The sequence below is a fragment of the Phragmites australis genome, chromosome 8, assembly GCF_958298935.1.
Source record: "Phragmites australis chromosome 8, lpPhrAust1.1, whole genome shotgun sequence".
NCBI lineage: Eukaryota > Viridiplantae > Streptophyta > Magnoliopsida > Poales > Poaceae > Phragmites > Phragmites australis.
Window position 1 is genome coordinate 16570656 of NC_084928.1, and position 15060 is coordinate 16585715.

The 15060-nt window shown below is 42.2% G+C and overlaps 1 protein-coding gene across 6 annotated transcripts; it reads right to left on the minus strand.

The window, feature by feature from the left end:
• Positions 1-1595: 1595 nt before the first annotated feature.
• On the minus strand, positions 1596-14534 carry LOC133926711 (uncharacterized). 6 transcript variants are annotated; one of them, XM_062372738.1, is made up of 9 exons: positions 12857-13103; positions 12698-12764; positions 11460-11553; positions 10673-10792; positions 10477-10555; positions 9713-9799; positions 3276-3338; positions 3027-3140; positions 1596-2027 (listed from the first exon to the last, which is right to left on the minus strand). In XM_062372738.1, the coding sequence occupies exons 3-8, from the start codon at positions 11513-11515 to the stop codon at positions 3063-3065; spliced, it is 483 nt and encodes a 160-aa protein (XP_062228722.1). In that variant the 5' UTR covers positions 11516-11553; positions 12698-12764; positions 12857-13103; the 3' UTR covers positions 1596-2027; positions 3027-3062. The 6 variants fall into 6 exon arrangements, with proteins under 6 accessions (XP_062228722.1, XP_062228723.1, XP_062228725.1 ...); XM_062372739.1 differs by lacking the exons at positions 12698-12764; positions 12857-13103 and adding an exon at positions 14387-14534; XM_062372741.1 differs by lacking the exon at positions 12698-12764 and having other exon boundaries at positions 3063-3140; positions 12857-13121.
• Positions 14535-15060: the final 526 nt, after the last annotated feature.

Genomic DNA, 15060 nt, shown 5'->3' on the forward strand with positions numbered 1-15060 from the left:
TTACTCCATTTCCAGCATAGTACAGTACCGACAGTCTTCTACTTGTAATGAAAATAGCCATTTCTCATATGCTTGCTGATGAGCCCATGGCTATATCTAGTCACCCTTAATTGAAGTGCAATGATATATATATTTCAAAAGGTAACGTTTTGAAAATTGCTCATATTCGGTTTGACGCTTCCTCCACTGATACAAAATGTGACAAGGAGGAAAGTAGGCTATCTTCTGCTGATGCTATGTCATGCAAGATTTCCATTGTGGCTAAAGAGAAGACGCAAGAAGAGGAGCAGATTGGTTCAGTGTTGCTGACATGCAAGGCATCAGGTATCATAGATATATGTTTCATGACTTTCTAAGGACGTGAGAGGCTTTCTTTTATTGTCCTTCGTGGATTTAGATCCACCCAAACTCTGAGATTAAAGATAAGAAAGTTTTACGTCGTCTCGGATTTAGACCATCACTGCAAGACAAGCTTGGAGTACAATTGTTGTAAGTCTCTCATACGGAGTCCGATGGAGTCGTATGAGTATTCGATGAAACACTTATTTCATGAAGTTTCCAAATAGATCCGGCCCATAGTCAGGTTAGTTATGTGCATGTTACAATGGTCGAAACAGGTGTCAGGTTGTATTGAGTCTGAGTCATTCTCTAGTATAGTTTGAGTCCAAATCAATGTATTGGCCGGTCTATGTGACTTAAAAGACTAGGGTTGGTGCCCTTGTATGGGGAGACTAATTTATTTTGTGATTCTTATTGAATCGAGGCGAAGGGTGCTCCCTCTCATCTACTTTGTCGATCATCAAGATTGTGGTGAGAGCGTGATTAGGTTGTTGCCTTGGTGCGTTTCTTGGTTCAAGTGGAATCCCTTCTTGTGATCGTAGTGCTTTCGTGGTGTGACGGGTGGAAGAAGGGTTTGGATTGCATCAATTTGAAACTAGTCCTCTTGTTATCTTGTTGTTGCGTCAAGCTTATTTGTTCCTGTTGTGAATTGCTATCATCTTGTCTCGATTATGCCTGTTTCTTAAACCTATTGCTTGCTACAGTTGAGGGTTATTGCTGCTATTATTTTAGTTCCATTGCTACCATCAATGCTCAAGGCGCTAGAGATAAATTGGGATTGCTAGCTGCTATCATGTTGAGCTACCGAACAAGTTGTGGTTAAAATTCAAATCTAGAGAATTGTTTACCTGCTGTCCAATTAGGACAAAATTCAGAGATCATCACAGGCATGAGTAACACTGGCAATATGTGCAGTGGATTGGATTATTCGAGAGAATTTGTCCTGCTTTCTCTTCGTTACTGAAGGAATAATAGGAGAAGGCAGTACCTATTTCCTTAGAATACGAGTCTTTGGGGCTCGAAAGTAGTCACCTGACAAGTAGCCGCAAATACAACGACAAAGAGTTAAATTGGTTACTCAGAACCTGGAAAATTTCTGACGTGCCGCTGTTTCACCATAGCAACATCGTAAAATTAACAGAGGTCTGGTGTTGGTCAGCCGCACGGATGCACAAAAACCGCAGAAATTTCAAGACGAAGGGTACTGAAGATGCACATCATTGCTCATGTTTTAAACTCTGATACGATCTGTAGTGGGAGAACGGCCGGTCGATTAATGAAATAACCACCGCTCCTGTAATAGGATAATCCCCATTTGCCGGTGGCAAGGGCACGCAAAAATTCAATAATATCACATAAGTGGAGTCGATCCAAGCAGCATTTCTCAAAAATTTACACTTACGATCTATATAGGGGGGGAATGAGAAAATAGGAATTCACCCTGGGGTAGTCGTAGAATGAAATAAACATGATACGAGACAACTCCCATTTACCAGTAGCACAGATGTGCAAACATTACAGTAAAACTCTAATATGACATGTAGTGGGAATAATGAAAAAGAGAATTTCTGTTTCGGGGTGGTCCGTGAATGATCTTCGTTTGTTTGGTGTCACCGAGGTCAAGCACAAAATCATGAAGGGGGATGGATCTCCACATCATTCAGCAAAATTTCTAACACTGATATGACCTGTAGAGAGAAATAAAAAGACAAGACAAATCACCTTACCAAATGCACTCAAACCTCAAAAATTCACAATCCATGTGATGTCATATTCCGTCATTAATGTTTCAATGACATCAAACAAGCAGTCGGGGTAACTCATATAAGTGAATCATCTAGTTTGCATCATTAACTGACATTTCCTAAGGCAACTTTAGTCGTCAATTACTGGCTCTAGATGTCTATTATACAGAACTCAGGAATCAACGCACCCAAAGCAATCACAATGTCCCAAGGATAGAGATTTACATTCACCAATTATAAAATGCACAGAAGAAACCAAGTTCAAGCAGTGGTGGACCCAGAAATGGTTGTAATTTTATGTCAATTACATGAGATGTAATTCAAATTCCAATATGAGAGGTGTACGAAACCAGCTGGTTGGCCGTTCCCTTTGCATTGCAAAGTTTATAGGGACGAATCTTTCAAGGATATGATAGGGTCAGAAGAAAATAAATGAGAACTCTTAGGTGTGACATGCGTATGCCTACAATCGTTGGATACAAATAACCCACACATTAATCCTGTGAACTCCAAATGGTAATAACAAATATGGTTAAATAAAATGTTTCTCGATAAAAAAATCACAATAAGATCCACAACATTAGTTTTACCTCATATCTTCTAACAAATATAACAAAATTATACTGTCCAGGACTCGGTTTGCTCTATGAAACTGACAGTTTCAACTATACAGCAACCCAATCAAGATACAATAGCAGATTTCTCACATAGGAAAAATGAGATGCAAAATACTCTTTTGCTGGATGGGAAAACATTGAATCTACTGAATTGAATGTGCTTAGTGGAACAAAATGACATACATCAACACAAACTTTGCTCGTTAATCATTTTAGTATGGCAATGCTAATCTATAGGTATGGACTATCCCCACATACGAGTACATGACAGACATTCCTTAAAGTAGGTAAGACACCAGTAGAGCTTCACGACATTTCAACTCACCAGGACTTCTCTCAATGCAGATTCTTAATAACTGACCTAGGTTGTGTCAAAATATTTGAATCCATGCTTCTTGAAATATTCTCGGAATCCATACACGCTCTGGTCATAGTTGAACTGCACAAGATAAAATATATCATGTCAGCTCCACAGGAAAACATGAATCTCTCTACAAAGCATTAAACTGACAGGCACGGGTCCATTCACCAAATCTTTTGAAAGGTCTAACAATAAATTCAGAACATCACTTACAGGTAGAACTTTTACAGAATATTTAGTGATGTTAAGATCCATGCCCTTTCCTTGGCTAGCAGCCTGAGAAAATACACAAGTAATTACCAACTCAAAAGAAAGTAAATTGTATTGATATGCCACTGACATTATGCTTAAGAAAAAAAACTGCAACTCTATAACCAAATAATATGTTATGCCTGAATATGAAAGAATGAAACTGCTTTTTGGTATAGTAAACGGCTGCACAAGTAATGCTTAATGATTCTGATGTCATTTAGGATCAACTAACAAACAAGTTTAGGTAAGCAAACTAGCATAGGGGTTTCTTTCTCAAAATGAAAACACAATGACCCTGAATTAGGTCGTGCATAAACTTCCCTTGCACCTCCAATATCCCTGAAGTGGATTGTGTCACAGACGGCATATATTGCAGGAAACTTGGTTTATATCCACAATAATAGATAATCGTTTCTTGAACTTTTCATCAAACAAGAGCATATGACTTTCAGTGATATGGCTGGGATGGAGTGTACTCACCTTCTTTGAGAAGCTCTGAGCAGCTATTACTCGAATTATAAGCTTTATTGATGATCCATCTAAACCGAACAAGCACAGCCCTTTATATAAGACTGGCGTCTAACAAACTAACAATCTTATATCTAAGTAGAAAATCATATCTCTAAACTTAATGAATCTAACCGAACCTATATGTATCTCCAAACATATCTAATGAATCTAACTAAACAAATCTTTATCTCTAAACATATCTATCTCTACGTTGAAACCTTAGCTGAATCTTCTGTGGATGCCGGCCCCTCCTTCACCTTAACCCGATGCCTGTACGTTCGTCTGACAAAAGCATCCACAACATTTCCGCCCTCCTGGCGAAACAGCTCGTCCTTGAGCTGGAACTCCAGGTACTGCTGAGTAAAATTATCCAATCTCCCATGTTGCAACAACCGAGCTTCTTGACCCACTGCACCAAAATCTCCCATGTGCCAGGGTTGAGCCGAGAGCGAACAATTTGCATTGGCTCCGAGAGAACACGGCCATGTTTGATGTGAGGTAAGTGAACAATGTCCGTAGGAGGATCGCCATGGAATTTCTTCAGGAAGATGACATGAAAAACATCATGAATCCGAGCATGTGGCGGCAGTAGTAAATGATACACCACCGGTCTGATGTGCTCAACAATTTGAAAAGGTCCATAATACCGGGGAGCAAGCTTTCCGGTTGTTTTATCCATGATCGTTGCTGCTGTCCTATGTTGCAGCCGCAACCAAACCCAATCTCCAACTGTGAATCGCACATCTCGATGGCGATCATCATAGGTCACCTTCATAGAGTCTTGAGCGAGACGCAGACGTTCTCGAATCTCATTGAGAAAAACATCATGATCTTGGAGCTTCTTGTCTACCACTACTACCCACGCCATGCCCAATTAATAGGCGATCAACTCAGGCGGTGTACGGCCATACACCATCGGGAAGGGAGTTGTCTTCAAGGACGTCTGAAACAAGGTATGGAAGCAATATTCCGCCCAAGGCAACCAGCGAAGCCAACTGTGCGGCCAATCCCCAACGAGACAACGTAGATAAACACCCAATATACGATATTTTACCTCCGATTGTCCATCCGTTTGGGGATCAAAGGCTGAGCTGAGCTGCAGCTTGATTCCCATGAGACTGAACAACTCGGTCCAGAAGGTACTAGTGAACACGGGGTCTCGATCGCTCACAATTGAACAAGGAATGCCGTGCAGTCAGACGATATGGTCGAAGAACGCCTGAGCCACCGACATAGCCGTATAGGGATGCCCCAAAGCAATGAAATGTGCATATTCAGAGAACCGATCCACCACTGTCAACACCATTGATTTACCACCCACTTTTGAAAATCACTTGATGAAGTCCATGGCGATGTTCGCCCAAACCGCCTGAGGCACGTTGAAAGGCTACAGAAGACCTGCCGGATGAAGGTGTTCTATCTTGTTACATTGACACACCGCACATCCTTGAACGAAATCCCGTACTAATCTAGTGGCGTGTGGATTGAAGAAAGAGGCGCGCAGACGATGCAGGGTTTTCTGGACACCCTCATGGCCGGTCTCGTGCGCCAATACCAAGATCCGTGGCCACAATGTCGATGACGTCAGCACGAATATAAAACCCTTATAGAGGACAAAGCGATCCACCTCGGTCCAAGCCGAGCCAACTGTCCCCGCAACGATCTCCTTCTTGGCCATCACCTCCGAAAGGGCGAACGCCTCCTGCTCGACATCTTAGAAGAGTGTGAACTCGGGCGTGGACAATGCATGAATGAAGACTTATCTTAATCTCATCGCGATAGTGTGTTTGCTGCTGTGTTCTGTATTCTCGGCCAAAGCTCCACCGTAATGTTATATCCGAATATCTTGCTGACCCATGTGTGTTGAGGGATCGTAGACAGTCGTTGATCTAGGAGGCACTTCAAGCTATAGGGATTATTGTGGACCAAGAGCGGCCGCGCCCAAAGGTACGGCTGCCCATGCCGCACTGCCTTGACAAGCCTGATTAGCTTGCGCTCATAAGCGGCCAGCTTGGCATGGTGAGGAGTCACTGCCCGACTGAAGAACGCAATAGGCCCGCCTCCCTGGTGAAGGACTGCCCGAAAGCCTGAGCCTAATGCATCACAGTCAACGATGAAGTGTTGATCAAAATCCGGCAATTGCAGGACCAACCCTTCCGTGAACGCTCATTTTAGTTCGTCGAATGCGTGGTTGGCTTCTGCCGTCCAAACAAATGCATCCTTCTTCAGTGGTTGAGTCAATTGCCAGGCCACCGCGTCGCGTTCCTTGATGAATTTAAGATGATAGCTCGTGAGACCGAGGAAACACTTGAGCGCATGCACCGTGCTCGATGTTGGCCATGCTAGTACTGCCTCCACCTTTGCTGGATCCATGGCAACACCTTGGCTAGAGACAATGTGTCCCAGGTATGCCACCCAATGTGCGCCAAACAAGCACTTGGACCTCTTGACTGCTAGCTAGTGCTCCTGCATCAATAGGAAGACAACCCAGACATGCTGCAAATGCTCAGACCATGACACACTGTAGATTAGGATATCATAAAAAAACACGAGCACAAACCATCGGATGAAAGCCTTGAGGGTATCATTCATCAATGCTTGAAAGGTGGAGGGTAAATTTGTGAGTCCGAACGACATAACAAAAAATTCATAATGGCCGTGATGAGTGCAGAATGCCATCTTCTCAATGTCTGGTGGATGCATCAAAACTTGATGGTAGCCACTACGAAGATCCAGTTTGGTGAAGAATCGTGCACCTTTCAATTCATTGAGCAGCTCATCGATGATCGAGATTGGAAATTTGTTCTTCACTGTCCTGGCATTCAAAGCTCAATAATCTACACAAAAATGCCACGATTCATCTGGCTTGTGCAATAGGACAGGTGATGAGAATGCCGATGTGCTCTCCCTAATGATCCCCTGGCGTAACATCTTTGCACATTGGCGCTCAATCTCATCCTTGAGCAATTAGGGATACCGGTAGGGACGAACAACAATGGACGTGGTCCCCAATAGCAGATGGATGCGATGGTCGGAATGCCGGCGAGGAGGGAGTCCTTGAGGGGCCTAAAAAATGTCTGTGAACTCCACGAGCAGCAAGCTAAGGAGGTCTTCCGAATGCAACGCATGAAGGCGAGGTGCTGGAGTGGTGTCCATGCTAACCCACTAAACACAGTGGTTGTCGCCCCAAAATGACATGGACTGATGCTCAAAGTCCCACAATACCGTTCCTAAGGTGAGCAACCAATGCACGCCAAGGACGACCTCATATCCTTTCAAAGGTAAAACGTAAAGGGTGATGCTGAAGGATTCGCCACCGATTCTAATGGAAGTTGCTCTGCAAATACTAGTGCAAGGCAAGTAATCACCATTGGCCACGCCAATTGTCAGGCCTGACTGGAGAACCGGGGTCAGACCAAGCCTCGTGCAGTCTGATCGGCAACAAAAGAGTGCGTGGAGCCTATGTCCACTAGAGCTCTCAAGGTCTGGTCGATGATTTCAACCACTAAGTGCATCGTCTGATTGAACACAATGCCGGTGATGGCATCCATCGAAATTTCAGGACCGTCATCCGACGAATCTTCCTGGGCGACAGTATCTTCAAGTTCTAGGAGATAAATGCCCTTCATGGAGCAGTGCTGCAAAATGTTCCTTGGAAAACATCTCGGGGCAATTGAAGCAAAGGCCTTTGAGTTGGCGTTCTGCCATCTCAGTAGATGACAGCGTGTGAAACAAATGTTAGGCGTTGGCACCGTACGTGGATTTTGCACCGAAGCCGAAGGCACAAATGGCGTAGATGTGGAAGGAGTCGCACCCTTCAACGGGCTTGGCATGTGCTTCGGCCGATCTGGACGGAGCGGAAGGATGGGTCGGCCGGGTCCCTACACACGCGTCATCATCTTCGACGTCGAGGCGGTGGGCAAAGGCTTGGGCCAAGTTCACGGTATCCTCCAACGTTGCCGGCCGTTGCAGCTCTATGTCGGTACAAAGTGGATTCCAGAGGCTGGCGGTGAATATGTTAACCTATTGCAGCTCCGTGTCATCGTCGCACCATGAAAGGAGCGTCAAGAACTACTGGTATTCCTCCACCGTTCCCGTGCGGCGCAAATGCATGAGTTCGCCAAAGGGATTGCTACGAATTGGTGGTCCAAATCGGCCTTGATGAATTCCATGAACTAATGCTAAGTTGGGATAACACGATTGCGTTCCAAGCAATAATACCCCTAGCTAGCTGAGCCAGTCATGTGGAACGATGCCAACCAAACCTTCTCGTCATCCAGTGTGCACTGAGCGAGAAAGAACTGCTCATAGCTATGAATCCAAATAACTGGAACATCCTTGCCGTCATAATCCAAAAACCAAACCTTGTGCACGTGCGTCGCCGGTCGGGCAATATGGTCGGCAACGCCACCGAGCGGCTTGCGATCTTCATCGTCCTAACTAGAGCCTCCGGCATTGCCTATGCCAGAGCTGCTGGTCTCACGCACGAGCTGTTTGCTCTACAAGTGGTTGACTGCGATGTTGAGGGAAGAGAATTGGGTCTCAATGTGGGAAATCTCATTGATGTGGCAGTCAATGATGAGGAGAATCATGTTGAGCTTGGACGTGATGTTGGCCATGGTCACAGGATCGCCCATGACTGATACCAAAGATGATATGGCTCGGATGATGGAGTGTACTCGCCCTCTCTGAGAGGCTCTAAGCAGCTATTAGTCGAATTATAAGCTTTATTGATGATTCATCTATATCGAACAAGCAAAACCCTTTATATAAGACTGGCGTCTAACAAACTAACAATCTTATCTCTAACTAGCAAATCTAATCTCTCAACTTAATGAATCTAACCAAACCTATCTGTATCTCCAAACATATCTAATGAATCTAACCGAACAAATCGATATCTCTAAACATATCTTTTTCTCTACGTTGAAGCCTTAGCTGAATATTCTGTAGACGTCGGCCCCTCCTTCACCTTAACTTGGTGCCTGTATGTTCATCCGACAAAAGCGTCCACAACATGCAGATTGTTGAGCATCTCATACAAAAATAGTTTCTTCCCTCTGGGATCACCAAACCATTGCATTAAACGAATTTAGCAACTTAGCATCCTATAGCCTAAAGACTAATCACAAAACATCAAGACAGTTGACAAAATTTAATTAAGAATGATAATATAATTTAGCAAGCACCAAAATCTCTACTATATAAAACACGAGCTAGTTCTTGCATCACCTCTTCTCCCTGCTCTCCTTCCATCTATTAAAAACCCATAAAATTCGAATAATTTATCCACTTTTGTCATTCACCCTCATCCTCTAGTCTCACCGCTTTGTTACCGGCTACGGATATGGGACCCGTTTTACTGATGAAAATAAATAAAGAAATTAACAGATAATCTCCTTTTTCAGTTCCTATCTAAAATCAAACTACGACATCGCTAATGACATACTCGTTCAACAGTGCTCCCATCGCGTGTCCATATATTCATACCTTGAGTTTGTGTTTGATGTTACTATGTCCAATGTTTGTATTTTCGTTGCAACACGTGCACTTAGCTAGTCAGTAATGAATTGCAACATAATGCATTATGCTGTTATTTGGTTGTTTGGTGTAGAACAAAGTAAGTAGAAGTTATGTTATATGGTGTGCTGATAGCACTCAAAATGGATGCTGAAACGATTTGGTGACTGATGGCTCTTGAACTCTAGAAAAATAAGAATTGCAACAGATACATTATACCGCTACCCATTATCCCAATGGGCACAAATTACACAAAACAGAAGTGAATGAAATGTGTAACCAGAGTATGAAAGGAAATGGCATAAATCCAATTTACGCCAAAGAAAATGAAACATGTAACCAATAGACATGAAGTAAAGAATGATAACCTGTTCTGGGTTGTAAAATACTTCAATAAATGGATATTCATTCTTTTGCCTTGTGAGGCAAAACCCGGGATACTTTGGGCACTCGACCTGATAGCAGAGGAGTAGAATATTCATTGTATACTTCCTTCAGACTGAAGGCAAAAAAGATTACAACAGCCACCTAAATATACATGAAAAATAGCAAGACCAAACAATGTAAGCACGAAGTCACCCGTGACCAAAATTATCCAGCATATAGAAGAAACCAAAATTCAGTAGACTGATTTGACAAGGCAGCCTTATGAGACTATAACTGCATGCTGATTTATAGTAATTGTATCTCTTGATTAATCGAGCATATTATTCTGAATCATAATATTCTTTCATAGAGTTGCTTGTCCCATAAAACAGAAACTAAAAGAAGGAACATATCAAGAGAAATGTGCAAAAATATAAGTGTTGAATTCCAACAAGTTAAGCCAACTAGAAAACTATAAATTCCTGAGTTTGTTAATCCATTTATAGTCATGGGATAATTGATAGAGATTACATTAGTTGCTCAGTAACATTGAATCAGAAAACTAGAATAAACTTTATGGTTTTATCGTCAGAATAGACATAACAGGCTACAACATTTATACTGTTAATATAAGCATTGGAAGTTGTTGAGGCATCATCAGTTTGCACCCTTTCCCAAAATAGTTCATCACATTAGAAGTGTTCTGACAAAACTGTCATTACACATACTTCTTTAAACAATAAACATAGAGTCAATACTAGCTTACTCGAACAAACTTTATATCTGGATAAAATGTGGCAGCAGCTTCTTCCAGTACTTGGTCAAGATGCTGTGTATAAGTGCACCTACAAAGGCACAACACAAAGGCAATTTTGAGGATTGGAGTGAGTGAAACCTTTTATATATGAGGGCTTACTATTCTTGCTAGTGTTTATAAACAAAAAACAGGAGAGTTAGTATACTTAATAGTAAAGGCAACAACTACAGGCCGTCCTTCATGCAGTAGCTGCACAAATTGACGCTCTGATGTGAATGGTATAATTCTTGATGGCCCTAGGTCCTTGGGATATCCAGTGTAGTACCTGTAATTTTAAATATTAGATAACATTAAAATATAATGTAACATAATAAACTAAAAATGCAAACGAGTTTAGTCCCGCGAGCAGTATATATACAAGCCGGCTCATGCAGTGGGGTGACTGCTGACAATTACTACAAGATTTAGTGCTACCAATGACATCTAGAGCAGGGAAACTGATTTCCATACTTACCAATTTCAAATTCATCCATGGTGCAGATCAACACATGATTTGGTTTAGAGAGGAGATGACAAGTTCACGTTACAAATAGTGCACAGTAAAGATATTACATCCTTTCTATATCTTAGTGAAAGGACAGATGCCAACCAATCTTATTCATAATGAACTCTGATATGATAAGTCAAGAGTGTATCTATAGACTATAAGCAAGTTTAGAATCTATCTCCATATCTAATTGAAAAATGTGACAAGCTATCATCAAAGATGGCGTGTTAAAGTTTCTCTCTAATAACTAAAAATATAGCTAAGGATATTAACTAGAAGATCTGACTACTAGTTATACATTCTTTTACACTACATGTTTGGTCGGTTATATCGAAATGATTCGCATGATAGCAATGGGATAAAAAGAAAAACCAGTGGGAGCTGCATGTTCTGCTGAAAAATTACAAACAAAGAATGAACTGGAAACAGTGCATGTTTTCCTCACTTGCATGTTGAACGAAGTTGGGAAACCATCCTATCAAGAAATGATTGATTCGCCATCTCCAAGGATCAAAAGCAGTCTGGATGAAACTTAGGTCCTACAATAAGGAATGGACATTAGTAATGCCAAAAAGAACTTAGTAATGCCTAAAAAAAACCTGGCATAATTTCGTACGAATATTTACCCAGTGCACAAATTGAAGGGAAGATGAAGTCCATGCACAGCATAGTTTATCAAAAAAAAAACGAGAAAAGACAGCAGCAGCAAAAAAACACTGGCGGATATCTCATTCCCGCTCCCACTACTGTATGTAGGATTAAACTATAGCCGCTAACCAGACAGGACTGATTATGAGTTTGCAAAGCCCATGAGCATCAACCAATAGCTTGTCTCACTGCACCAGTGTGGTCAACTGGCCAAGCACAATCAAAACTCAAAGTATCACAATCCTAATGATAATTCCAACCAAAAATGTTTCATTGACATCAACAAGCAAAGAGGCTAAGTGAAACAAAGAGTTCTCCAGCATAACCGATATTTTCTAAGGCATTTTTAGTCAGTCAATAATTCATAAGATGACTTCAGAACTCAAACTATCACACAAAGCAATCAATATATCAAGTTTTACCCTTAAATCTATCACAATTAGTAAAAGCAGTAAAATCGACAAGAACCCAAGCAGCATTACTGCATCAGGCAATTTAGTATTTGTTTTGCTACAGTGCTAGTGCTCTAATGTTGCACTAATATGAGACATGACACCTCATTTAGTCATTCACCTAGACAAATCACACATTACAGCGCGACAGGAGAATCCAGAAAGAAGAATAACAATCAAGGAAGACTCAACCCCGCTCGGAGCTGACGGCGACCAAATTCCAACACCACTCGGATGCTCACCCCACCCGTCTGTCATGCCCAAGAAGTAGCGGAACCAGGGTTTCACCAAGCATCGGCAATTCTAATGGAGTAAAACTTGCGCAAATTCTACCCACCCATACCAAAGTCAAAACAAACCGGTAGAATGCAAATTTAATAGACATGAAATTTGAGCCCTGTGCCTAACGATGCAACAAAACATCTACGACGAACACCCATACCAAAGTCATAACATGAAGCACAGTTCAGTTTCTGGTTCAACACATTAACCGTAGCATAATTCATAAGTCCAATAAAATTAAGCTCAAGACTAGATTAGTCACAATACGTATTATTCAAAACAAAACATCAATCGGCCTTACTTGAATACAAGATTGCTTATCTTCATATTTCAGATCTACGCTCACAAACGATTCGGTCTTCTTCAGTCTAATCCTCCAACGCGAAAGGCAAAAAAAATAAAAATAAAAAAACCGTTTCCAAAATGGAACGACAAATCGAGGAGAGGAAGAGGGCAATACCAGGCCACTGTCCACCTTCTCTTCACAGTCTGCTGGCTGCTTGCCACCGCCGGCAGCTACGTCTCCGCGACTGTGCGGTGTGCCGCCGGCTCCTGGCTTGGTTAGGGAGTGGACGCTAGGAACGACGGACGGAGGCTAAACCCTGCTAATGGGCTGAGAACCGACCCAAAACCAAACAAACCATTCTCTCAGATCAATGTTAGCCCAGACCACCCAAGCGCACCACTCCCTCTCTCAAACCCAAACAAAACCAATCCACCCCAACCAAACCGTCCCAATTCCCTCCAAACGGTTTTAAATCATTTTAGAGGTATGGTTTCAGCCTATTTATAATCAAAATACAAATATTAAATATAGTAACATTAAACACAAATTCCAGTATAAAGATGTCAATATGCCATGGGAATGCTCCTCTCAACGAATACGTTAGAAAAGATGACGTAGTTTGATTTCAAATAGGATCTGAAAAAGGAGAAAAGATTATCTACTAACTATTTTATTTATTTTCATTAGTAAAATAAATCTCGTATCTATAATCAGTAATGAGGCGAGATGATAAGAGTGCAGAGTAAAAGTAGATAAATTATTCGAATTTTAGAAATTTTTATTAGATAGAAGGAGAATAGAAGGAATGGGCGATACAGAAACTAACTTGTATTTTCTATAGTAGAGATTAGTCAATCAAATGATTTAAAGTACACAGTTGCAGACTTTAAATCTCATAGAATTAGTTAATCAAATTAGCTAAGCCAGAGGTGATTAAAATAGCACAATCTGCTAACACAGGACTCTATGAGCCGTCACAATCAATCGCATACGCACAGCACGATTCAGAAAATTCCAACCATTGTGAGCATATTCTTCAAAATCAAAACTCCCAGATCCAAATCCTCACGGACCGCCTTTCAGAAAAGGGCTCTGCTCTTGCACCACGCGATCATCCAAGGCCTCGACAAGCCAGACCTCATGAGCCCCGCCCTACGGATCAGGCGGCTGGAGAAAGCGATAAGGAGGGGGTCAGCTGTACCTATACTAGTGCGCGCCTTGCTGCATCTGGAGCTCAGCCTGGAACTTGGTCTTGCAAGTGTCGAGTGGGTAGAGCACTGTGATGCTGACAAGCGAGCCGACCGCCCCGGATGTGACCTCCGCGAGGCTCTCCCAGTCTGTTGGGGATCACTCACTCGGGATCGCGCACTCTCTTGATCACTCAATCCCTCGGGCTCTATAAGTCTGACGAGATTCAGACTGTTGATGACAACAGAGGCTGGAACTGAGGAAAACGGTTCAGAAGTCTGGAAGGCTTTTGGTCCTACATTAACCGTTGCAGGATTTTCTTCTAATCTTATTGCTTAAATAGACAAAACCAGAGGTGGCTAATGAGGCCGATATGCATGCCATGATCTCCACAAATCGTGACATCCCACAAGTCCGATCATGCCGCGCATAACTAGCTAAAGAAACGGTAAACGAACAGGCTCTGCTGAAACTGAAACTAACAGCCTAACAAAATAAGAGACTCGAGAAACTGACCGAGAGAGTGGGAGAGAATACAGGTCGTGTGAGAATTGGACTCTGTCAGTCCACCCCGCCGCCGCCGTCCCCTGTCGATGGGAATAGCCGAGGAGTCGAGGTGAGGGAGCGAGGAGGAGACGACGATTGGGGACCAAGGGAATAGAGATTTGTGTTTGTGCGGATTTTATTATCTCTTGGTCGTTCTGTGCCATGACACTAGTACAGAACGATACTGTACAGGCGGGTGGAAACGTCTTTTCACAGACGTTTGGCGCACCCGTCTGCGACAGAAGGCCTACGATTTCCACAGACGCAAAAGTGACATTCCACAAGCGGTTCCTAATGTGGACCGCCTATGGAAATCGATTTTCACAGGCGGTTGTCTTAACGAACCGCCTGTGAAAATAATTTTTCACAATCGGTTCTTTATGTCAACCGCATGTGGAAATCAATTTTCACAGGCGGTCCACATTAGCTGCCGTCTATGATATAAAGATTTTTATAGGCGGTTCCGTATGAGAACCGAGAACCGCCAGTAGTATGTATTTATTTCAAAAAAAATAATTAGAATATATTTTATTCCATCCAGATTTCACACAGCTTCAATAACAATATGAATAACATCACATATTTCAACATTTAACACAAGTACAGTAATATTTACAAAACAATATTTACAACATCACAAGCCT